The sequence below is a fragment of the Macaca thibetana genome, chromosome 5 (assembly GCF_024542745.1).
Source record: "Macaca thibetana thibetana isolate TM-01 chromosome 5, ASM2454274v1, whole genome shotgun sequence".
In the NCBI taxonomy this organism is placed as follows: Eukaryota; Metazoa; Chordata; class Mammalia; order Primates; family Cercopithecidae; genus Macaca; species Macaca thibetana.
The window spans coordinates 176,745,863-176,771,016 of record NC_065582.1 but is presented as its reverse complement, the minus strand read 5'-3'; the positions used below and the strand labels follow the sequence as shown (position 1 = coordinate 176,771,016).

At 55.9% G+C, this 25,154-nt stretch overlaps 1 protein-coding gene across 1 annotated transcript in view; it reads right to left on the bottom strand.

The window, feature by feature from the left end:
* Nucleotides 1-545: 545 nt before the first annotated feature.
* The window catches only part of WDR1 (WD repeat domain 1), a 43,820-nt gene continuing 19,211 nt past the window's right edge, over nt 546-25,154 (bottom strand). The window contains exons 5-15 of the mRNA XM_050792124.1: nt 24,766-24,946; nt 15,487-15,564; nt 15,146-15,226; nt 14,560-14,793; nt 11,328-11,420; nt 9,941-10,092; nt 8,292-8,379; nt 5,051-5,161; nt 3,943-4,116; nt 3,493-3,637; nt 546-1,703 (exon numbers count right to left, since the gene is read on the bottom strand). Coding sequence (XP_050648081.1) covers nt 1,597-1,703; nt 3,493-3,637; nt 3,943-4,116; nt 5,051-5,161; nt 8,292-8,379; nt 9,941-10,092; nt 11,328-11,420; nt 14,560-14,793; nt 15,146-15,226; nt 15,487-15,564; nt 24,766-24,946 — 1,444 coding nt within the window. The 3' untranslated portion in view covers nt 546-1,596. The remainder of the gene's footprint in view (nt 1,704-3,492; nt 3,638-3,942; nt 4,117-5,050; nt 5,162-8,291; nt 8,380-9,940; nt 10,093-11,327; nt 11,421-14,559; nt 14,794-15,145; nt 15,227-15,486; nt 15,565-24,765; nt 24,947-25,154) is intronic.

The following is a 25,154-nucleotide window of genomic DNA, read 5'->3' as shown; positions in this document are numbered from 1 at the left end:
GAGCTTGCAGTGAGCTGAGATGCCAAATCAAAAAAAAAAAAAAAAAAAAAAAAAAAAAAAACTGGGATTGCAAATTTAGACAACTTTACAATTGTTACAAAAGTACAAAAGGCATTTTCAAAGAACAGTGCCTTTCACTTTGCAATTAATTTGGATGTTTGGGAATTTGATTTTTAACATCTAAATGCATGCTATTCCTTACCTGAAAGCTATACAGGCTGCTAAGAATCTGAGAAGTAGATGGGATGTAGACATCATCTGGTCCAGTGTTTTCAGTTGACAAACTTAGGCCCAGAGAAGGGCAGGGATGTGACCCAAGTCACAGGATGATCTGGCGGTACGGCTGGGAGCAGGAACTGAGGGTTCCAGCCCGTTCTCCGGGGCTTCCCTTCCACCACACGATGGATCTGACAATCCTGGGTTCCAAATATTTCCTGCCTGAGGCTGCAGGCTGGTAAGACCCCTAAAGCCATGAAAATCCCACAAAGGTTCCTCCCCACCCAGCCGCCCCACGTACCCCCATCACACAAAGTCAGTGATCCACATTGAAGAGAAAAGATATTTAATTATTTCTCAGGCTAATCTCTTAAAGCGCTCAGTGTTTTCACAAGTGCAAGGGGAGGGATTGTTCTCAGCCAACATTTACCAGTGATTCCGACACACGCAAAAACACTCCCAATCACGGTGCTTTATACTTACTTTTAATTTCTGCACTGAAAAAGAAAAGGAAGGTAAAAACGATGACAGATTAGTTTACAGTGACTTCATCTTTGTCCTTAAATTAACCTTTGCTCCTGAGAGCAGGAGAGAAAGACAGGGGAACATCAAAGCATGATGGTGAAACGGTGACCAGGACACCTCGGTCTGGCTAACAAGGGTTCTAAAAACCTGGACATGGTGCCGTCAACACACTAGTTTGTAAACACTGACAGGCAACAGTTAAGATACATTAAAAAAAAAAAAAAAAAAAGAAACCAAAACAACCCACAATTCCATTCTTAAAATCAAGCACAAAATCTGACAAGGAAACATATCCAGGGGTTGTGTCCCCCATCTGATCAGGAGGTGGCACTCTGAAGGCAGCCACACAGTGTGAGTCACACACTAGGGAGAGACAGACATCTGCTCAACACAGAATTCCGGCTTTGCTGAACTGCAATGCATATTCCCTCTTTTCACTAGTACAGAAATGTTCTGCAGGCAGGAACGTGAGCTCCCCGGCTCACTCACCTGTACAACCTCCCCTGACAGACAGTGAGAGCCACGGCGGGGCCAGGGGCTCTGTGTGCTTTGGAGGCTACTGCCTCTGGAATGTTCCGCATTCTCAAGGTTTGGTTGGGCTGTGGGTTTTAGTTACGCTCCACACATTGTTTAGGTGCTTGCTTTATTTTTCATGTGCAAACTGTTCCTGTCTAAAGCTTTCAGAAGAACGTGTACAGACACCCTGCAGAGACGAGGGTCATGACGGGGCCCTCCTGCCTCTTGCAGTGGGGCGGGGGCATGGGGGCGCGTCACAGAAATAGAGAAAGGACATGTTCCGCTGCAGTTAAACGCTAGTCCCTGATTCGGTCCATCCAGAGGCGGGGGTGGGGCTCCTCAGTAGGTGATTGTCCACTCCTTGACAGAGGCGTCATGGGAGGTTGTGACCAGTGTGTGCTCGTCCAGCCAGGCCAGGCTGCTGACATGGTGCAGCCGGTGTGCATCTGGGAAGAAAGGGTGTGATTTAACGAAAAGCCAAACTTCTCTGCATCTATGTACATCTTGGACTAGGAAGATGGAACCACCTGGGCCCTCAAAAAAATGGCCACGATCATTGCAACTCAGGAGTCTGGCATGGTGGCAGTGGGGCTGAATTCTCTGCGAGGCACTCCTGAGCCCTGGGGCCGGGTACCTCTTTTTCATGTGCTGCAGGGTAATTAGCAGCATCCCTGGCTCCACCTACAGATACCAGAGGCTCCCTCTCTCCAAGTCTTGACAACCAAGTTCCAAGGGAGTGAAATAACAATGTCGTCTTCTGTATAAAAGCGATGACATGCAGACAACACACACACAGCTACACCGTATCCATGCCCTATTAAAATGGGGCAGGCATGACAACCAGTAAGAGGCTGGAAAACACAGGACTGGGGGGGCCACTGACTTTCCCCTCTGTGACAGTCACACTGTGGGTGACCGGATTCGATTCCCCATCATCTTGCCTCCACCCACCCGAGATGCCAACAGTGAGACTGTGCGCTTATGGCTCCTCTGTGGCTGACTCTGCCCATGATGCCCAGGGAGGCTCCCAGCTGCAGGCAAGGGGGTTCCCACCAGCTCTCTGCTCCCCAGGTCCGGGAGGCCCCCCGCCTCTAGGTCTGCAGCCCCGCCTAGACAGGGTAAGATTCAGCCCCCACCCCACCTGGCGCGGCACACACCCTGATGCAGGAAGCCTTGGCCTGCGGGTGGCCCAGGAGCACCTTCAACCACCAAGCAGGACTTGGCTGTAACGCCAGGCTTTAGTGCTCTGTCCACATCGCCAGGCTCGCTCTTTTCCAGGTGCAGAACTCAACTATCTGTACGAGAGCCCGATGCCAAGGTCACTTCATGTTTGGTGGCCTGCGATCCCATAGTGAAGACACAGACCCCGACCTCCTACTCCCTATTCGACTAGCTCTTGCTGTATTTTTTTCTGGATCCATTTCATTCATGAACTTGTTTGATTCTCACTATCAGACTGCCGACTGCCTTATAAACCAGGATGGACATTGAAACCTGCTTTGTGTCCCCTCCCTTCCAGACCGGGCTGCCTTCCCTCTTTGCCTGCCCCGCACCTGAAGCCTGCAGCTGGGGAATGGGCTCTGGGGGTGGGCTAAGACATTTTTAAATAGGAAAGGACCCCATTAATGTTTAACACAAAAGGATGTCTTTAAGGAGAATGGATGAGGGGACTTGACCACATACTAGGAGGAGAGTGGTAGGGGGGCACTTGGGGAGGGGAGGGTTTGGACAACACAGATGATGCCTCCCCATACGTGCGCGGCCACGCGAGGACATCATAACCCCCACAGGGAGAAATGATGACATGCAGGACTAAATAAAAGTGACTGTTACAAATCATTTCACCTGTTTCCTTTTTAAATGTGGCTACCAGGAAATTTCAATGCTACATGAGGCTCACATTATACATTGGACGTGGCTGTCTTAGGGAGGGGGAGACCCTGGTTCCAGGTGGGATTTAAGGGGTGGGTGGGCGAAGTGAAGACGTCAAAAGCGAGACCTTCACTCAGCTCAGCAGGTGTCCTGCGCATGGGGCCCCCATGGTTCCTCAGTACAGCCAGCCGTGCAGCTGGTGTTTGCTGGAGGGAAGGAGACCCACACCTCTTCCAGGCCACCTGCCTAGAAGCACAGAGGCTACTTAGCCCTGGGGACCACAGCCAGGGGACAGCCTGTGAAGTGGCCCGTGGAGCCCTGGACCATGGGTGGTCCCCGCCAAGGCCTGGGGGCGGAAGTCACCTTGGATCTTGACTCTGGTTTCCGGATCACTCAAGGTCCAAACATACACCATCATGTCCATGCCACCGGAGGCAAAGTGTTCATTGTCTGGGGACCAGGCCAGGCAGACGATTTTTGCATGGTGTCCATAAAAAACATTGTTCTCCTAATTGCAGGTTGAAAACAAGAGAGGCAGCAGGTCAGGTTCAGGCCACAGTTGCCTGTATCACCTCGCTTATCCCTCAAGGCGACAATAGGGACCCAGGTTTCTCAGGCGCTAACTCTATGCCAGCGACCCCTGCAAACCCACTGACTCCTCAGAAGCATGGCACGAGGCACCTGCTACTTGTTGAGGCAAAAAAGCTACAGCTCAGACAGGCTCAGCTCAAGGTGACCAAGTCACGGATATTAACCTCCCACTGCCAAATGCACCGCCCAGCACGGGGACAGAGAAGCCTGCCGCCCACTCACCGAGTAGCCGTCAGCAACGCTGAACACTGTGACCACCTTGCTGGCGTCACACACCGCGAGGAAGGCGCCATCATGGGAGTACGCCACATCGGTCACGGGGCCCTTCGCCTCCAGGAGCTTGCCCTCATCCTTCAGTGTGGTGCCCAGGATGGAGTACAGGCGGACGTTACCATCCTACAGCAGGGACAGAGAGGAAGTGAGCCACTCCCGAACACACACACCACACCCACCCTTTGTGGAGGGAGGGGTTGAGGGCTTCAGAAACTGTGCTATTCCCGCTGACTGCTGCTCCACTGGGCCCATGCCAGGCGCTGGGCACAGCTCTTCCCATGGATGGGCCTGAAACCTACACAGCTCTATGAAAACGGCTGTCGGTACCTCAGGGCACTGCTGGTCTCCTGAGGCCCTCAAGCTGGCTGGTAGAGGAAGCCACTCCATGCCCTGGTCACATCCGGCACCTGAAGGACCGGGCAGCAGGCAGACCCACCCGGCCCCTAGCACGGAGGGCACTGCCACGCCTGCTGCAGGACTGGGTTATCGGAGGGCTGCCCTCCAGGGCTGGGGAGGGGAAATGAGCTCTTCTACAAAGCACTCAGGACTTGGCCAGGCAGACTGTGACCGGGCCGCACACACAAATTCAAGGGCGCTGAGGCCAAACTCAAGGGAAATTGTAAAATGCCTGGTTAGTACTGCACCTGGAAGATGCTGGGAAGTTTCTGTCACTCTTCATTTAACCTATGAGCCGAGCCCAGGCCCAGGGGATGCCGTTCCTTCATTTCCTGACCTGCTACCCTCTTGTGCTCCCCCCACCACTCATGGGGCTGGCTCTGAGACCCAGCCATCCCCTCCTCGGTACTCTCATTACTTCACTGTCTAGTCTTGTGGGAACCCGGACAGTGAGGTGGGGGGAAGTGCCAAGGGAGGCAGGGGAAGGCTCCAGCTCTGGGTGGCAGGAGGTGGCTGGGCCCCAGAGCAAGTCCCTCGCCCCCAACGCCCCCATCCTTCCCCTGACCCCTTGCCTTCCCTGAGACAGCCCTGGTACTCAGGCTGTCCCCAAATCACCCAGATACCAAGGACAGAGAGCATGGGGGAGAGGAAAGCGCCTTACCGCACCCCCAACCGCCACCGTGTCCCCGCCGGGGTGCACTGCCACAACTTCAGGCTCATAGCCGGGGTTGTCGATGCTGAAGCACTTCCTCTGATCCTTCAGCAGGACAATCTGCGGCACACACAGGCAGCCAGTCAGGCGGTCCAGCCCTTCGGGACAAAGCCCTCAGTGGCAGGAGGGGCGCGTCCCTGTCAGGGCTCACTGGAGTTGGGTTTGGCTCCATCCCCAACCTCTTTGCAGGGCCACCTGGGGCTCTGAGCCACACCACCTGGACTCAGTCCCAGCCTTGTGACCCTCAGTCAGGTGGGACAGGAAACACACCTAACTGTGACCATCACTGTCATCACTACATTACTTCCACTGCAGTCACGACAGCACCACCTCTTGGAAAGTCAATTGGCCTCTGAACTTCAGTTCCTCCAGTCAATGAGGGAAATAAGTGCACTCCGCTGAACAGTGCTCCGAGGCATCAGGAGGGCGGGAGCACCCAGGGCAACAAGGCCCCAAAGCAACAGTGCAAAAGTAGATGGCACGTGGGATTCTAGGTTCTGGCTTCTTAGAACAAAAGAAAGAAACAGAGTTCCTCAGCGCATGGTTCTCCCACAGCCTGGGAACAGGAGAACCTCATGGCGCTCAGAAGACACAACACGGGCACCCAGCTGTGGAGCGTCCGCGTCTGACTCCAGCAGACTGGCAGTGGAGCCGGAACGCTCCAGTCTGCAGACTCTGCTCCCCAGTCAAGCATGACTCGCAGGGGTAGAAGGGCAGATGGCAGCACAGCACAGTGGCCGGGAGACCGGTGCCTACTCCCTGGGGCCAGGGTTGCTTCTCCTGATGCCCCAAGCCCACTGGGAAGCATGCACCCCTCATGGTGGCTGCCACACCAGCCCCGCACTGCCTTTACTCCTGACCTGCTTGGCGAGAGGACGGAAGACCGTCCTTAGTGTGGGCTCAGCCATGCTGGTCAGCCCTCAGAACTGCCAGGGTGCCAAGTACTCAGGAGTCTGGGCTGCAGTGGGGACGCCCACACGGCACAGTGCTGACCGGGCAGGGCTCCGAAGACTGACAGACCGAGGCCTGACCCCAGCACAGCTGCTTGCTGGATGAGGGGACAGCCCATAACCATCCTGGGCCTCAGCAGCCAGTGGTGCCTGGCTGTCATGAAGACAGGAGTCAATGTTTAGAGTAAGAAAGGTACTAACAACAGTAAACAAAAACAGCAACCACCCCTGGGCATGTGCCAGTGTTCTGCTGTGAGTGTTCCAGCCCCACAAGGCAGGGATCCGGTTCCCCATTTCGAGGAGAAAATGGGGTACAGTGCTTATGCTGCACACCCAAGGGTCCAGTTACCACAGGCTGAGTTGGGACTCGCCCAGAATCCAAGCCTCGGCACCCGCACTGGGCCTTTGCCTCTGGTACGTGCAGCAGACGCTCTGCAGCGGGACCTTCCTTCTTCTGTCTCCCCTTCTTGTCAATTCTTCCGGTTCTAACTTACTCAACTGCTCCCAGACAGAGTGGCCTTCATCTCTTGAGTTTTGCCTTTATCCCAGCGTGCCCCGACCCAAGCCACCAGCTGTCACGAAGGCAGGCAGCCTCCGCGCCTACCCTCCAGGCTTCTGTTTCTGCATGGATTGTGGGTGGAGCGGGATGAATGGTAGCAGCGCCCTGAGTAAAATCTACTACTGAAGATGCACCTCTGTCATCTGCTTGGTTCTGGGGGTGGCCTTACCTACTCACAGGCGAAGAATGAAGGCCTAAGCATTTGCCTGAAGCTTTGTCTAATGTGAGACTTGAACATGGTTGTTTCCTGATCTAAAATCCCAGGCCCCTCCCAGTACCCTCCTAACCCTTTGACTGGTGACAGGGAGCTCTGCAGAAAATTCTGACGCAGAGGAGGGGTTCCAGATGCCCTGGGAGGACTGGGTGATTAACAGCAGATCAGACAGAAAATGCCTCACAAGGAGGTGGAGGGACCTGTAGCCTGTCCGCCACACAACACAACCCCACCGGGGACCTTTCTAACCTCTTGGGTGGCAGGCGCCTGCTGGGCCCATCTGAACATCCTCGTGGGATCCTTACTCTCAGCCTCAGGGGAAAGGACGGCCTAAGATGACCACGACTTTACAGATGAGGAAACCTGGGTCTGGAGACAGTGCACTCTGCCCTAGGCCTCATCCCCTCACCCACAAAGCCCCATGTGCAGACCCCTTGGCTGGGAAGAGCCCTGCTGTACAGAGATAGGCCACCTGCCGGCCTTCTAGAACTCCGCTTTGTAGCGTTTCCCCCAGGCCCCGAGGCACTCCGTGTGCGGATTCCCTTTGCACCTCCCCACCCCCACTGGCTGTCCAGGCTGTTTGCAATAATTACTTGGCAGGGATTTCTTATTATCTAGGACACAGAGAAATCCACTCTCCCTAAAGCAATTAAGTTCACAAGGCAAAGGAGGGCCGGAGGGTCCTGAAAGCAGCTTTCTTTAGCAGGGCTCGCCACTCATGCCAACAGGTGCCCCTTGCCTTCCCCGGTCTACATGCCAGCAAGCCTAGGCTGGCCAACAGATAGTATCTTCTGCAGAGCAGAATTCTGTATCAAGTGGGTCAGGCTGGGGTCTCAGGTGGCTTTGGTCCGGATATTCCAAAGGTGTGCAGGTGGCCCCGCTGTCTGGGCTGAGAAGCCAGGCTGGGGAGTCAGGTGCCACCCTTCTGCATGCGGGAAAGTACCAAGCCACTCTAGGCCTCAGCCTCCTCATCTGTAAAAGGAACTAAGATGGTGTGAGGAGCCTTACATGTACTTCCTCATAATCACCTCGATCTGTGAGTGCTGGGGATGGGAAACTAAGGCTCAGAGAGGGTGAGGTAAATGCTGGAAGTCACACAGCTACAACGCAGCAGGGCTGGGACGTATACAGGAGCAAAGGCAGGCCCACCCCAGAGTCTCTCATAGACCTTACAGGCTGACAGGCACGCAGAGTTGTCTGAGGCTTAGAGACAAATCTCAGCTCTGCCCTCTGACCAGCTGTGGCCTTGGACAACCAACTTATCCATTTTGTGCCTCCAATTCTTCATCTGTACAACTGACAGGATGGCGGTGAGGATTAACTATGTGAGATCCCTTAGTGCAGTGCAAATAAGCGCTCAACCAAAACTCAGACTAGAGCAACTGTCAAACGGGACACGAGTCAAATTCAGCAAGCAGGCACCACACAGCTGCAGGCTCCGACCCAAACACTAAGCCAGGTCCCTACCTGCCCAATGCACACGACCACGGCGTATCCCCCGGGGCCGACAGCCACGCACTTTGGTTGAACATCAAGTTTCACAACTCCTTGTCCGCTGTTGGAGAGAAAGGAAGCACATTACTGCGACACTGCAGCAGCTCAGTGTAGGTATGCATACGTAGTTACTGTTAAACCACAGCAATCTTGCTCCTTAGGAGAAGGCAATTCTACTGCCATCTATACTGGAGAGACTTGCTAAAATAAGGGATGGTGGCAAAAAAATGACCCATGACTCTGGTGCAGAGATTATAAATCATAATGGGGGCCCGGGTCGGGGGTGGGAAGGAGTGGTGGGAGGCAGTGAAGGGCATTGTTTATGCTATTTATCTGTGGTAAGCCCTCATTACACCTAGATGTGGTTTTTGTCCCTGTGTTGGCTAAAGACGCTGGAGTTTACTGAGCACAGACAGAATTGAGCTCTGCTCCCCAAAATCGATGGGTAACTTTTAAGAATCCACTACCTTTAATGGGTGAAAATCATGTTATCTTTAGCCTTGGCCAATGCTACCAAAACTTGTCCTAGAAAGACTCAAACACACAAACTTCTTGAAAACTGAGATAATCAAGAGAATTTCTGTGTCACTGGGCCAAGTGTGGCATCCCCAAAGGCTCCGCAGCAAGGTCACCATGCCAAGGCTGGCTCTGTAAGGGCCTTGCCTTGGGTTATCTGGCCCAGGGAAGATCTTCATGGGACGTGTTAAAGAGTGGGGTCACCACAGGGCAGTAGAAAGAGGACCAGGGCCCAGATGCCTGGGCTCTGGGGCCACTTCTGCCACTCATCGGAAGGCCTAATTTATCTACAGATGCCCAGTCCGCCAGGCAGGCAGGGTCTGTGCAACAAGGACAGCACACCTGCTAGGAGCTGCGTGCTGTATCCTGTGCCAGGCTCCCATCAACAGGCCCCAGCAGTCCCCACCTCTCAGGCAACACAACTTAGGCAGGACTACCGGGTCACAAAGAGGTCTACACAAGAAATGTAGGGCCAGAGGAGGGGTCAGACCTGGGCGTGGGGACACTGGATGTGCAGTGCCCTTGTCAGGGCCTGGAACATTTCCCTTTCAAGTCTCTCCAACTGCATTTAGGACTTCAGATCACTTGCAAACTGCTACTCTCCTAGCTCCGCTGACTGCCAATCAAAGGCCCAAGAGTAAAAACAAACAAGACATTGTCTTTTAACCAGATCACTGTGCCCATCTCACCCCTGAGCAGAAGGGGAATGCTGTCTTGTTCTCAGCACCTGCCCTGTGCCAGGCTCACCTAACCCGCAACGGCCTGAGGCAGGCTCCACTGTACCCGCCTTTACTGATGAGGAAAGGGGGACAGGGAGAGACCGCAGCAGGTTCCTGAGGAACAGGGCTGTGATCTGCTGCCCCTGCTTCTAGGGCAGAGTCCACACCTGGCCATCGTCTGTGGGCAAGAGCATTACCCAGACCACCCGGATCTGTAACACAGTGCTGGGCTCAGGGCCCAACAACAGGAGAACAATGCTGGGGACAGGGCGGGGGAGACGAAAGGAGCAGGTGAGGCATCCTCCAGAACAGGAACTGCTGGTGGCACAAGCTCTCCGCAGGGAGCTGAGGCTCACGTGGGACCCCCGCAGACCCGAGCACTCTCACCTGTAGTCCCGTAGCGTGAGGCTGGTGTACCGCACGGTGTCGTCCATGCTGCAGCTGATGAGCTGCCCCGACTCGTCCACGGTCATCCTGGACACCTGGTTCGTGTGGCCCTTCCCAGCGAAGGAGTCGTTCTCCCCTGTCTCTGAATCCCAGTAATGTAGGGCGGGGTTAAGGAAAAGCCCGGCTCCCGGGACTGCTGGGTGTTCTCCAGTGTGGCTTCAGTCCTAAGATTCTCCGTTTACATCAACAAATGAGAATCTCATTGCAAACGGATATAACCATTCCCCGCTGGGAAGCCGGCAGTGTCCACTGTTGACATGTTCTTGGGAAGGGATATCTCAAGTGTGGGTGTACCACACAGGGACTGGGATGAGGCAGAAAGGGAGCTGGAGGCTCACTGGGGACCAGAAAGCCGGGGAGACTCCAGTGTCGCCTCTGCCACTAGTTATCGGGCAGGCACAGCCCTCTACCCCCACATTTCTTTACGTTTTGGGGGCAGAGGGTGGCATGTCTGCCCTCCTCTCCCAGCACTGGGGGGACCTCCTTGGATCCCGGACAGTCCCCCTGGGAGGTGCAGCACATGCAGACCAGAGCTGTCCACACAAAAGGCAGCCTCTAACACGGCACGGTGCTCGGAGGCAGCAGGACAACGCACAGCAGATGCCTTCATCAGCAATTTGTGTGGGCGTCCCTGCCCAAGCACTCTGCAGATCGTGGCTCCAAGATTCAAGACAGCCCAGTGAGCAGGGTGTCACCAGCTCCAGGCCATGCAGGAAAAACACAACAGAAGCCCCCATCATCGGGGAGAAATCAGGGCTCATTTAAAGAAACCAAGACAAGGACTTACAAGGCGGACACAAACACCTGCAGGGAACATCACCGAAGGGCCACAAAGCACTTTGCAGGAGCTCCAGCCCTGGCTCTGCGGACCACAGGCTGCGTGACTCTGGGGAGGGCACGTCAGCTCTCTGGGCTCCAGTTTTCCTATTTTTAAAACAAGGGGACCCAACGTAAGGGTGTCCAGGTGCTTGTGAATTCTAGGAATCAAGAATCCCACCGTGTGGAGTAGGGCCAAGGTTGGCGCCAGCTGCCATTGGCAGGGAGAGTGGCAGCCCAAGCTCAGGGCCATTAAGCCACACTCTCAGGGCTGCATGACAAGAAGGGACTGACCAGGTCGGAGCCGCCTGTGGCTTTTCCTCAGCCTAAGCCCTGGAGCTGCCAAGGCCTCATGTGCAGACAGGCCACCCCCTAGAAGCCACACTGGTCAGAAGAGCGTGTGGCTGTGGCTGCAGCTGGAGCCACCTGGCTGGCCTGGCCTCTGGCACCGTGGGAACAGGAAATTCCCCTCTAGAGCCAGCGACTCTGGAGCCAGCTCTGTGAGTCAAAGGATATTAATGTGTCCGTCGTGGCTTCCAGAGTAAATGTAGGACTTGCCGCCGTTTTTATGCACCGTCAGACACTGGATGGATTTACTGTGGCCCTGTGGAGGAGATGCACTGGGCGGGTAAGCTGAGGACACACCGCCCTGCCCTCTGCTACCCACTTTCTACCAGCGAAGCTTCTGGGTAATAGAGGGGGCAGATGCCCCTCAACCCATGGCAGTGCAGATGTTCTGAGGCCCCAGTAGCCCCAGCTGCCTGAATGCATGGCCCACAAGCCCTAAGAAACCTTTCCAAAGCTACCCAGTCACCTACAGACCCTGCCCTTCATTCCCTTCCAACGTTCCTAACCCAGACCTGGGCCCAGATCTGCGTCTGACCAAGGCCCAGCACCTGAGCACCTAACGTGTGCAGACATGTGGCCTGCACCCAGCCGACTAGCACCCGTCAGGGTGGAAGCCGCAAGGGGGTCAGTCCAGGAGGCCTCTGATGGCCACACTCACTTCAGGCCCTGGTTTGTGAGATTTCTTCTCTCTCCCTGCCCAGGAGTGCTGGCCCTGCTGAGGGCAGGGGTCTCTCTGACCACTATAAAAGCCCAAGGCTGTCTGTGAACGCTGACGCTCCTACTCTGACCTCCCTGACTGCTACAGTGGAGGGCACACAAGGCTGGTCTACAACTAGACAGCTGCTTCCAGAGGGAGGCGTTTAGCGTTCCGTATCTAATCCTGGGACAAAAATAACGGCTGGGGTGCAGGCTCCTCATGCCTCACCCCTGCAGAGGGAGGCCGGCTCCTGGCTGGCCCCTCTCCTCTGAGCTCAGGGATTTTCCGCAGGAATTCTTGATCTCTGTGGTATGCCACATGTTGCCACAATATGGCATGGATCTTTGGAGGCAGGTCTCCTTGGAGACAGGTACACAAGAGTTACCACTGGGACTGGAGGATGGGGAACGAATGCAGCTACTTCCATCTTTTTCACAAAGATGTGGGGAAAAATCATCACATGCCCCAGTAAGAGACGCTGAGCTGGGCTGCCTCCTTCCAATGTGGCGTCCTACCAGTCCCGCTCCTTACAGTGTGGACCTCAGACCAGCACAGCCCTCACCAGCAGGGCTCAGGCCCACCTTACTGCTGAATCAGAACGTGCACTTGGCAAGAGGCCAGGAGACTTGTGTGCATGCTCGATGCCTGGAACTCACCAGAAACATACCCAGCCCTGCCCAGATGCCCACAGGTGTTCCTTCTGGAGACCTCCCTGTAAACTGAGTGCCTCTGGGGTGTCAGCAGCCAGCGCTTTTTAGAGCTCCCAGGTGGTTCTAACATGCAGCCTGGGCTGAGACGGGCTGCTCAACCCCACTGCAGCCCAGATCAGCACCGAACACCAGCACCGGCATGACTCACACAGGTGTGGCATTTGAGAGTTGGGACGTGGGGATTTTGATAACTGGCCCTTGGGGTTTTTTTGGTGGAAGGGTGGGATGCTGGTTGCTTTTTTGGGACATGAGTTTAGCCACGGTGGCAGGCCAGGTGCACCGGCCCCAGACAGTTGGCGGCAGTGGTATTAGAAGAGCGCTCTCAGGGCAGCCCCACCAACAGACACGGGATGGCAGACCTCGGGGCTGACACCTGGAGAACACTGTCGGGGACGGCCCACGGGAAACTGCTTTTCTGGGCAGTAGCGAAGCCTTACTCACTTGTGCACAACTTCTCACCATCCCGCTTGGAGGCCTACTGGACCACGGTCTCGACAAGAGCCCTCAGCTCCCCCAGGCAACCACCTCCTTGGCCCCATGCTGTGCATGCCTTCCTTTTTATCCTCATCACCCTGGGCTGTGAGCCCAGCAACGAGGCGCTCCCGATTCCCCTCTATCCTCAGGGTCACATCTAGTGAGCCTTTATGGTTCAGCCTTTCCCCTCTCAGCAATGCTGCTGCCCCCACTGCCCTGGCACAAAGGAACCGTGACTCTAAGCGTGAGTGCTGAGGTGACCTGGTCCTTAGGAGTCACACACACAACGTTAAGGAGGCCCCTTCCTCGTGGGCAAACTCCCCTGTAAAACGGGGATGGTGATTCTAGCAGCCCCTCTTAGAAGCTGTGGTGTGAAGGAGCCACCGACAGCACAGCACACTGCTGGCTGCACAGGCCTGGGGGCTGCTCCAGGCTGGCCCACGCTAGCCCTGCGGGGTTCGCACCCTCTGCAGAGGCTGGTCCCCAGAGCTCCACAGCAGCAGGCTGCAATGGGTGAGGGAAGTGCTGGGGTTTGTCTCCCCGAGTGGCTTAAAGCAGGAGCCCGAGAAGGCTTGGCTGCTCGGATGAAGTGCATTGTCCACATCCCTTGATATTGCAGCTCTGAATAGCAGGAGAGATCACCCACCCTCGGCCACCAGCGCTGGGGAAACCTGACTTGGGGTTCCCAGCAGATGCAGTGTGGGAAGCAGGGGTGGGTGCTGCTGTCAGAGCAGGCCCTGAGGATACGGAAGGGACCCCTGCTCTGGCTCCCGTCCAGTTGCGAGATTCCCAGAGGTGTCAACTTGGCTGGTGTGGATGGAGGGAGAAGGTAGGACCCCTCCAGCCAATGGAACACAGGGAGCCTCTGGCTCAAGTGAATCCTTCCGGGTTAGGGTTCAGAAGCAGGCGCCTTGCTCCTCCCCAGGATGGCATTCGGGGCCTTCACACCTGGGCCCCATGTATGATTCTAACTCCCTTTCCTCCTGGTCCCATCGCTCCCTCATGCAACTCCAGTATCTCCTTCACACCCTGCCCACATTCAAACCCCAGGCAGCGCCAAGGCCCAGGCCCAAGGCCACCTGCTCTTCCTCCTCCTCCTGCCCCTGGACCTCCGCAATGCCCCCTCACCTGCCCTGGCGCTCAGTGAGCTCCCGCTCTTGCCTGCAGTCAGGTGAAGCACAGGCTGCAGACTCCCAATTCAGGGAAGGCCGAGCCCTGCGGGAAGTAACCGCTCTCAACAGCTGGGGGCGATGGCCACTGCCCCGGATCCCTAGGCTCCAGCTCTTACAGTAGCTCAAGGGGAGCTTGGCACCTGGCCTGCCACCGTGGCTAAACTCATGTCCCAAGAAAGCAACCAGCATCCCACCCTTCCACCAAAACCCCAAGAGCCAAGGAGGCCTGAGGACACCTCTCTAGCCTCCACCTGGCCTTCCCTCGGTTCCCTTCCTTGCTGGCCACACTGGGCTCTTCCCTGCCCACCCAGGGGACAGAGCCTTCCCCAGGGCAGGCCTTACCTTGATGACGCGCAGGGGCTTGCTGGGGTTGTTTCTGTCCAGATAGTTGATGTACCCGGACAGGGAGACACTGAGCAGGTGGTCCTTCTGCCATAGGCAACCCAGCTGCTGGTCCAGAACCGTGGAGCCCATGGGAAATGTGCTGACCACGGAGTTCACGTTGACGTCCCAAATCTTGGATGTTTTGTCCCCAGAAGCAGAAAGCAAATGGGTGCTGTCGGGACTCCAGCTAATCTATACAGAGAAAAGCAGTGTGTCATGTGCCAGAGGACTAGACTGGAGAGAGACCCCCAAAAGCAGCTTGTTCACTGCCACTGTTTCTGAGTAGGACAGAAGGAGCCCAGACGGGGTGGGACGTGAGTGAGGCAAGGACAAAACCCACCTCCAGGTCTCCTGTTCCAGCCACTACCTTCTCCCATCACCTCACTGCAACCTTAAAGCTTTTCTGGGCAAAGGCATAAAACCGCCATGACTTGTAGCCCCTCATTTTCAAGTTTTTGTCTAACTCCAGATTGGGTATGGATGGACTGACACATGGACTCGGCCAAATTCCCACCACTAGGCTGGGAAATACACTCATACTCACGGCGTAAATCCCACCGTCGTGGGCCTTGCTTCCGCCCAGCGCGCACACTTTCTCCCCAGTCTTCCCGTCATAGATGTATATCTTCCAAGAAATAAAAACATGTGGGTCACGTGTAAGCAGTTTCTCCACGGACTGTGGCTCTAGAAAACGAGGGCTAACAAACTGAGCTCCCAGTGTGGTTTAAAAGCAGACATGCGTTTACTGGGCTCTGACGACACGTCTGCAGAGATAGGGAGGGCGACGTCTAAGTTCTGCATGTCAGGACTAGCCTGTGGCTCTGAGCGGTCACGGGAGCAGGCAGACAAGCCAATCCCCACCCTAAAACCCAGCCCAGGTCTTACCTGGCCGTCAGCACTGGCTGTGGCAAATCTGTTTCCATCAGGAGAGAATCGCACACAGTTGACAAAGCGGCTGTGGTCCTGCAGGAAAACAATTACCTGCCTGGTGAGGGGCCGCAGGCCTGACTCTAGGTTCATGAATGCTCTATATGATATACAGCCTGCTTGCAGCTCCAGCTGTTCTATCAGTGTGAACTGTTAGTCCACTAGAAAATGTTCAGAGCTTAAAAAAACATCCCGGGCAGTCCCTCAGTGGAGGGGTAGGAGTCTGCTCCAGCCTCTCTGCCACGCTGACCGCTCTACCTGCTGGGAAAGCCGATCAGCCCCAGCCAAGGCAGACCGCCTCCAACTATGCACCCCTCAATGAGGTGCCCCCAGCAGCTGCCCTCTTCCCTCCGGGCTCTGAAAGAGCTCAAGCCCTGATCCTTAAGCTTCATGATGGCTGAGACCAGGAGGCCTCTTCCTGGAGGCCCTAGCCCTGTCTCAATCTCAGCTCACTGCAAGCTCTACCTCCCGGGTTCATGCCATTCTCCTGCCTCAGCCTCCCAAGTAACTGGAACTGCAGGTGCCCGCCACCACACCCGGCTAATTTTTGTATTTTTAGTAGAGACGGGGTTTCACCATGTTAGCCAGGATGATCTCGATCTCCTGACCTCGTGATCCGCCCGCCTCGACCTCCCAAAGTGCTGGGATTACAGGTGTGAGCCACCATGCCCGGCCAATAATTGACTTTTAAACAAAGTTAAACAATGATTATGACCCTCATTGAGAACAAGAGCCTAAGTGACGAAGGGGAGATGACATGACTTCCAGGGGCAACTCTGTGACTCGAATAAGGAAATGAACGCATTCTTTCCTCGGTCAACAAGAGTCTGTATCAGAGAATGATCCTCTAAACAAGCAGTCGAAAAACTGCCAAGACCTGCCCCGCCCTCTCGCTGCCCACCTGCAGGCGGCGCTAACCCAGCAAGTGCACATCCAGTGCTACCAACTCTCGGCACAGGAAGGGCTTGCTGCTCAGTGGGTACAGACACTAACCTTCAGGAAAAGCAATGCAACACAAGGTGGATAACAGCAGATAACCTGCCCCATGCTCTAAGGAAATCATGGACTTAATTTTAAGGCATGAGCTACCTGCGTGGGGGAACTGCATGTGTTTGATTGTGTAATGTTTTCTCTGGGACCCCGTGAGACCTTATTCAGAAATAGGGTCTTTGCAGATGCAAACCAGTTAAGATGAGGTCATTAGGGTGAGCTGTAAATCCAGCAGGGTTTAGTGTCCTTGTAAGAGGGGAATCTGGACACAGATATAGAGTTGGAGTGAAGCTGGAGGCAGAGATGGGAGTTCTCACAAAAAGCAACCCCCAGGGCTGTCAGTATCTGGGAAAGACAAGGACTCGGAGGGAGCGTGTCCCTGCCCACACCTTGACTACAGACTTCTGACTTCCAGAGAACAAATTTCCATTGTTTAAGGCATCCAATCTGTGGCTTAACAAACTTTGTTATGGCAGCTGCAGCAGACTAACACATGTAATCAATGCTGCCTCTGACACTCATGTAATAACCCACCGAGGTGAGCTGTGCCCATTTCACCAATGAGGAAACGTAGGCCCAGAAAGAGGAATCAGGTGCTGGGGTTCCCAAGGGCCACACTCAACGAAATCGATGTCCCCACAAAGATCATCAGAGTCAGCAGAAGATACAGACCCGGTTCAGTCCAGCAACGTCCCCAGGGCAGGCAGCCCTCGTGGAGAGGCCCACTCCCAGCCCCAGAAATCTCTGTAGGCCCAAAAGTGATGCGACCCCAGAGCTGTGGTCCCAAGCAACCCTGGGCTTCCTGCACTTCGAAGATTAAACCATTTCCTTCAGCCAACAACCCAAACCTGCTTCCCTCTGGTGAGCCCTCCCCAGGGTGCCGCCAAGACCTGCTCACTGCTGGGGTCAGGCTGGACACAGGCCCAGCAGGCCCTGGCCGTGTACCTGAACCAGGACCTCCCACCTCATTGACCCGTGTTTTAACCAAGATGAAGGCCCGAGAAATCACACATTCTGACAAGGGGAGTCCCAGTGCTCCTCAGGAGCTACTGTGGGTGACAACAGTCACATTTCCATCCCAGTGGATGAGCAGATTGTCCTCCCTGCCTCATTTCAGGGAGCGCTGTCGTGGGGCTTGTATTCTGTTCTATGACTGAAGAGCACGTCCTCTGTGGGTTGTGGTCACCGCCCACGAGGAACAGGGATGGAAGCAGCAGGCTGGCTCAGTCTGAACTTGGGCTCACGAGCAATGGGGCTGGCAAGCCCTTTGCCTGCCCCCAGCACCTAGGTGCTGCGAGGCTTGGCCGGGCAAGGCAGTGCTGAACTACAAGGCATGCAATACCCAGGCGGGCCCAGGGCTAACGAGGAGATGGAACAGGGGACACGAGACTGCACGGTCGTCTCTGGCTCTGGTGCTAGAGGTCACCCTTCCTTGTGATTCAGTGCAGTTTCTGCATTTTGCATCTTTAGTTCCTTTTGTACCTTTTCCCCTAGTTCTAAGCCTGGCCCTCTTTGCTTAAATGGTCTGTGTTGTAAGTTTTCTAGCATTTCCAGGTAAGTGAAGTTGGGGAAAGCAGTTTCCCCAGAAGGCCTGATCCACTCAGCTGCTGAGAGTGAAAACCAACTTTCCAGATGGGGCTCTGGGGCCCTCCAGAGATGCTTTACCCCCAGAGGGGCCATGGAGAGCCTGCGGGCAAATTCTTCACAAGAGAACATCAGGTCCAGAGCGGTGGGTAACTCAAGCCACATCACCTGCACGAATCTGGTATCTAGTTTCCTGTCCAGAGCTCTCGTCTTAGCTACGCTGGCCCCTGGGCCTTGGGCAGGCGCTCGGCAAGCCTAGGGGTGCTCCAACCCAGAGCCATCCCAGAGGTGAGATCCCTAACTCCGCAGGCCCATTTGCAACCCCTCTTCTGTTGTTACCCGCCATCGGGGAGCCATCACGCACTGAGGGCCCGTTCCCGGTGGGGTTAGCCGATGGGGCCCACCTCCTATCTGTGCCAACATGGCCCACGGTCCCTTGTCCATGTCAGCCCACAGGGTCCACATTCCCTGTGTCAAAGGGCCTCACAGGGCAGTTCCCAAGAGGGCTGCAGGAAGGAGCCGGCTGGCGTGAAGGCAGTGGCGGGAGGGCCTGAGGCAAAGCCCTTCCAGACCCCCTGTGGGTGGGGTGGACAGGGGTGTATGCACCACCACTCCTTCCAGATGAGGTCACACAACCTTGACCATGACATAACCACGGCTCGAATCCTAGACCTCTGACCGGCACATTGAGTTCCCTTGCTGCCCAACTCTGCTTCCTCGGCCAGCACAGCCCCGCCTTGCCGCTGACCTCGCACTGGCTCCTCCACGCCAGCCTGAGCTTCCTTGAGGTGCAGTGGGCCAGGGAGATGGCTGGGCCTGGCTAAACCCCTGGGTCCTTCTGACTGAATGAGTTAAGAACTGAGAAAAGAGCTCACTCCAAATGCCCGAATCACCCAAGCCCAGATGAGTGGGTGGGACAGTGGATGCTGATGGCTCTTGCTACAAACTGGAGAAAACTATTCAGCCACTGTTCAATTCCAACCTGTAATAAGTGCCAATTTCAGTGGTTCCCTGAGGTCAAAACATGGACATTCCTACTCCAGTTCCAGGTCACAGAAGCGAGGACACTCCTGCTTGCCCAAACCCCAGGACCCCAAATCCGAGTCTGTGGTTCACCTCTGCCAGCGCCTCCCACAGGCTCTGGCAGGGTGGTGTCATGTGTCCCTCCCTTGCCCTAGAACCCAGCAGGGGCAGTGGAGGGGCCTGGCAGTCCAGGAACGCAGATGCCCCTTGAGTAGCTCATCCTCATCACCTTTTCCTGCACCTTGAGCCAAGGAGTCCAAATGCAGAGACTGATGTCTGCTCCTGAAATAGCCCCTTCGAAGAGAGAAGCTGCACAAAGCCCATTAACCAAAAAAAGCGAGGGCTAAAAATAGCCCTTTCCACAGGGAGGCCAGGCCAGTGAACAAAGAGGGAGACGGTTTGGGGAACCTCCCAGGGAGTTCAGGGAGGTTCTGCCTCTGTCCCACCCCCGCCAACCAGCGGGGCTGCAGCAGTCTCACAGTCCAGCCTCATCCCTGGTGGACACCCCACGGTGTCCGGTCCACACTCTCTTGCCTGTCCTCCCTTGTAGCCAAACACACAGCCAAGGCTGACCTGTATCAACGAGCCCCCCTCCCCACAATCCTCACTTCCTTCCACCAATATGTTCCCTCTCACCACCGAGGAAACAGAGGCTTGAAGCACTCAGGTCATAATTAAGTACCACACCCACATCCACATCAGAGGGACAGAGCACTACAGGCCCCAGCTGGCCTGTCTCTAGCACACACATGCTCATTACCTACCTGGTCAGCGCAGGAACCCTCTGGGAGCCCACCCCATTCCCCCCAGCCTCAGCTGACCCTGTACACAAGAGGACCACAAGCCCACCCTTAGGCTGTTCACATGCCTATGAGCTGGTAGAAGGGGACAGGCTCTCGGTCCCCATGCCCAGCCCCATTCCACACAAGCCCAGCACGGGGCCTCCATGGCCCTTGGTCAGTGGGTGTTCCCAAAACACCTTTACACGGTGACCCGTGAAGCTGGCTCTGGCCCCCATCCTTCCGCCCAACCATCCCTCCCAGCGGACTTCCCTGCAAAGTGCCCTGAGGCAGCCCTGCAGCCCCAGGCCACTTAGCTGGGCTCAGGGGCACGAAGCAGCTCCCCAGCCACCTGCCTCTCCCATCACCCAACACGGGTCAGTTCAGTCACCATGTTCCCTGGAGAACAAGGACCATGTGAAGGGACAAGAGGCTCATCCTAACTAACCGTCCTTGAGCCACCTACTGGCCATGTGACCTGGGCCAGGTCACCCTCCCTGCTGTCAGCTCCCAGTTCTCAGGAGTCAGCCAACAGCCCAGTGAAGAGCAAGGCCAGCCGACAGGAGGGGTGGCGCATGCTGAGGACAAGAAAGGGGGTCCTGTGTACCCATCACAGGGGCATGGCCCAGGCAGCCACCATACACACCAGAAGGGCTGAAACATCTGCTCTGCCCTGTCTTGAGTAAGGAAATAGGAAAAAGAAAAATCACCAGAAACCTTGCCTGTTTAGAGCTCAAATTTTCCTTATCTATCAGTAAGGCAGCACGTCCGATAACAGCCACAGCTGAGGTTTCCTGCCCTGCTTGGCTCCAGCCTCAAGTAGGAGAACTATGTGAGGTGCCAGGCCCCCACAGGGCAGAGGCGATGGACAGAGGGAGCAGCAGCGGCGACGGAACAGAGGGAGCAGCAGCGGCGACGGAACAGAGGGAGCAGCAGCGGCGACGGAACAGAGGGAGCAGCAGCGGCGACGGAACAGAGGGAGCAGTGGCACCCCAGCGAGGGAACCCAGGAGTCCTCCATGCTGAACATTTTCCCGCCTAGCATCACAGCTTGTTAGATCTGGCAGTGAGTTCTCAGTTCCACAGTATAAGGCTGAGCCCCCAGGCCTACACGCTGCTCTAAGTAACCGTTTCATTAGACACAAACTATCCGGTGCACCAGCAACTCCTGGGACCTGGGACATGCACACAGCTGTGAGCCACACTCCGGGGGGGGGGGTGTGGTCATCCTAGACCACCAACTGCTCACCCGACTGGAGGACGCAGACAGCCAGAGAGGCAAAGAACCTGGCCCAAGTAGCGCACACGGCGAAGGCAGACAACAGAGAGAAACTCAGTGGGGCCTTTAAACCCATCTAGGAGTACCTATCCCAGGAGCCTGCCTAGCATGAAGACTTCCCCATGGGTAAGATCGGGGGAGGCAGGGAGATGGTCTCGCCACCCTCCCTTTTTCAGGCCACGGTCAGACCCTCCGAGGGGAACCTACCACTGGGTTTCCAGAACGCCAGTGCTGGAGACCAAGACTGCTGTGCCCAGTCTCGGTCTCTTTTCAGAAATGTTCTCCTGAGATCCCGGGAGTTACTTCTGCAAGTCACTCACCGAATCTTCAATGTCACTGGGTAGGGATGAGCCGGCACCCGGGCCTATTCCAGGTCAAATGTTCCCCCACCCCCATCTTCCTGGAGCCTCATTCAGGTTCAGGCAAATGAAGAGCAAAGCTGGGCTACGGTCCCTCAGGAAGAGGGACACACAGGGGAGCTTGGCTCGAGCTGAGCCGGGAGTCCATACTTGCTCTGCACAATGGGCTCTTCAACAGAAAGGAAAAGCCATGTGACCCCCGAACATGGGCCAGCGAGATGAAGGTGGCCTCCCGGACTCCACAGGCAGCGCCCCTCGTTTTCCTCGGAAGTAACTCCACAGGAAGGGCCCCTCATTTTCCTTGGAAATAACTGCTTGCATTTCAGCTCAGGCACAGCGTCACGGAGTTCTGCTTCAGCTTGTACTGAAACACCTTCAGAACATGCCTTGTTCCTTTTCAAGGCAGCAGCTCCACCTCGACCCAGCTGCTCCCTCCACAGTCGCATGCCAGTCCCTCTCCCACCCAGGTGACTAGGGAAGCACCTGCCACCCCACCTCTGCACCCTCAAGCTCAGGCCAGTTTCTTGGTCCCAGCCACATGGGGCCTCTGCAGGGAGTGGGTGGGGAGGGTGCAGATGAAGACAGGCCCGAGCTGCCGCCACAGCCCAGCCGCTCATTCTCTGGAGGGGACGGGCAGCAGGCAAGGCCACCACGGCCCGAGCGCTGGTGCCGAGGCAAAGGGAGCCCAGACCCAGTCGTCATGGGCTGCGGAATGAGACATCTGGGTTTTGAAAAAAGATACACTGCTGTGTGGATTCCACAATACGTGGAACTTAATTCCCTCTAAAATAAAAAATGCCCACATATACTTGAGTTTTAAAAATCTTTTACTATAAAAGGCTCAATTAATTCCTGAGAACTTCCACATCCCAGGCTTTCCGACCGCATCAGAAGAGCCCACATATGGAAGGAAGCCCGGCGATGCTCAGCCCACCATGTCCTCAACACCGGCTGTGGCTGGGCCTCATGTTAGCACTCACGCCTCCTCTCACTTCCCCCAGCCTGGACGTGCTCCCTTTCTCCTGGGGTTGGTCCTGGAGGGCACGACCACAGCTTTCCTCTGGGGTCCGGAGGGCTTAAGTGCAGATACACACCAAAGTGTATCAGCAACTCAGAAGGTATCTGGGGACAAGTGTGGGGTCCCTGAGCACCCTTCCTGCCCTTGCTATGCGTGGGCAGTTGAGTCCGCACATGTCTCCTGAGCATGTGGATGGTCACTGCTGCCTCTCACACCCTCCCTGCGGCTGAGGGTGCAGCATGGAAGGGTCACTGTCACCCTGTTTCCGGGAGGGCCCAGAGGCATGACTCGCCCGAGGGGGGCAGAGCCAGCTAGCTCTGCGCCAGGCCACAGCCCTTTCTATTTCTCCCAGGTCCTCAGGCAGGGCCCATGGTTGTGGGTTCCACAGAAGACTTCAACACACATGGTGGTATCCAGCCTGGAGCTGGGCTAGCGGGGAGACATTTCTACCCAACACTCCTGGGCCAGGGCTGTGGGGTGAAGTCTTTTCTGAAGTCAGAAAGGACAACTAAAGAGAAAGTGTTCTGGCCAAGCCCCCAAGCAAGCACACAGGGGCTCAGCGGCCTGGTGAAGAAGGCAGGCTCCAGCCCACCCCTGGAACAAACTGGAGCCCCCGACCCCGCTGAGCACCATGCTGGGTTTAATGCACAGCTGCAGAGTGGAAATGATCCCTCCCAGGGCAGGCAAAGGAGCCCCCACCCACAGCCGGCTTCCGGCTACCACAGAAGCCTCTGAGCTGCTTCCTCCCGCCCTGGGCTGAGATGGGGTGTGCAGCTGACTCAGCGTTACTCACCCTACTCTGCAGTGCCTCCACCCCAGTGAAGAAACATGGCCTGAAGCCACAGCCTTCAATACCGCTCCCAAAATAGCCAGGTCTCCGCTATCTACCCGTTAGGTGGTAGCCACAAGAGCAGGGTCTGAGAGCTGCCGCGTGCTCAGCTGTATACAGGGAGCCTCCCTATGCTTTCACCTGCCCGGCTAGGCTCAGCCTGCGGCTCCGCGACAAAATGAAGCCTGTTTCACTATGAACCGGGCATCCTTGGAAAGCCCTCCTGTACCCTAAGCCAAGAACAGTCTCTGGAAATTCTGCCCACTTTATGGGTCCTGTCCTCACCCTTTCCAGCTGCACTGTGCAGGCTATTTATGATTCATGGCATGACGTCACTAAAATAGACAGTGCTCCTCACTGAGCCACTTTAAGGACATGATCTCATTAATCCTCCATGAGGCAGACAGTGAAACCACTGATGGTCCCAAGAGAAGGAGTCCCGAGACCTTGGTCCAATCTGCAAACACAACCTCCTCCAAGGACGTCAATAGTCCCTAAAATGCACATTTCTGGGTCCGTTGTTCTTGTCCATCCTCAGCGCAAGCACAAGCGGGATGGGGAAAGCCGGGGCAGAGCCATGGGGCTGTGCTGAGACTGGCTGCTGGGCTCCTCCCCTCACTCTTACAAGGCTGGGGCAGGAAAATGGGCATCACAGATGCTCCAGACCTGCCAGGTGGCTCTCCTACTTCAAATTCATAGTCAAAACCCTCAGATGCTGCTGGCCCCCGCACACCCCCATCTTGCAGCGCAGAAGTGAGGAGGCTCGGCGAGGCCTGGGTGCCTGCCTGAGGCGGGGTGCATGCACAGCGTGGGCCTGAGATGCTGCCAGCTACACCCAAAGCCTGCGGCACTCCAATGCCGCATTTCTGGCACATTTCTTCCACACAGTATCTTTTAGTCTTCTAACCGTTTGTCACTTTGCAGGCGTACCACTGCCCTCGCTGTCTCTAGGGGAGGCCCCCTGAGAGACCAATCTGGATGTCCTGCAAGCTCCTTTCCTCTGCCACTTTGGTGGCCCAGCTAACAGCAGGCCCCGCAGGCTCCCCTCTCTAATGAACACCTCTAGCCCCAGATGCTCGCCTGGTTACACAGCCTCAGGGACGTCCCTGCCCCAACCCCTGACATGCGCACATTGTCCTAGGGCAGGGCCCTTCCTTGTGGGAACCATCCATGCCCAGCTAAGGGCCAGGGGAGGACGAGTGCTGGGTGGGGGAGCCCTCCCTCTCTTTGCACACCCCTGGGAGCCCACTTCTAGCTGTGTATCACGGTATACGTGGCATGTGCTGTGGTCTCTGCCATCAGCACCTAAACAGGCTCAGCCTCTGCCAGCCTCATATACAAACCATAAATTTCACCCAGAAAGTGAAGTTCACTTACGCCAATTGTGAACTTGAACTTGAATGGGGGTCCCTCAAAGAATGCAGCGCAGTTATCATCGCTTCCTGTGGCCAGCCGGTATGGCCGGCTCTGCTTGATGTCCACACTGTTGATGACTTTGTTGTGTCCTGTGATCTCACCCACAGAAGAGCCACTATCCCATAGAAAGACTGCTCCAAACCTTGACCCAATGAGAAGGATGGAAGACAAAAAAAATACAAAAAAAAAATCAATCCCAGGTTGGTAAGCAATCTGACAGCTGAGCTGCCAGTGCACAGAGGATGGAGTGACTGTTAGCAGGCAGCTCAGAATGCCACAGGGACAAACGAGGGAAGCACCAGGGTTCTGGCTCCACGAGGCATTTGTCCAAAGGACCCAATAACAAAATG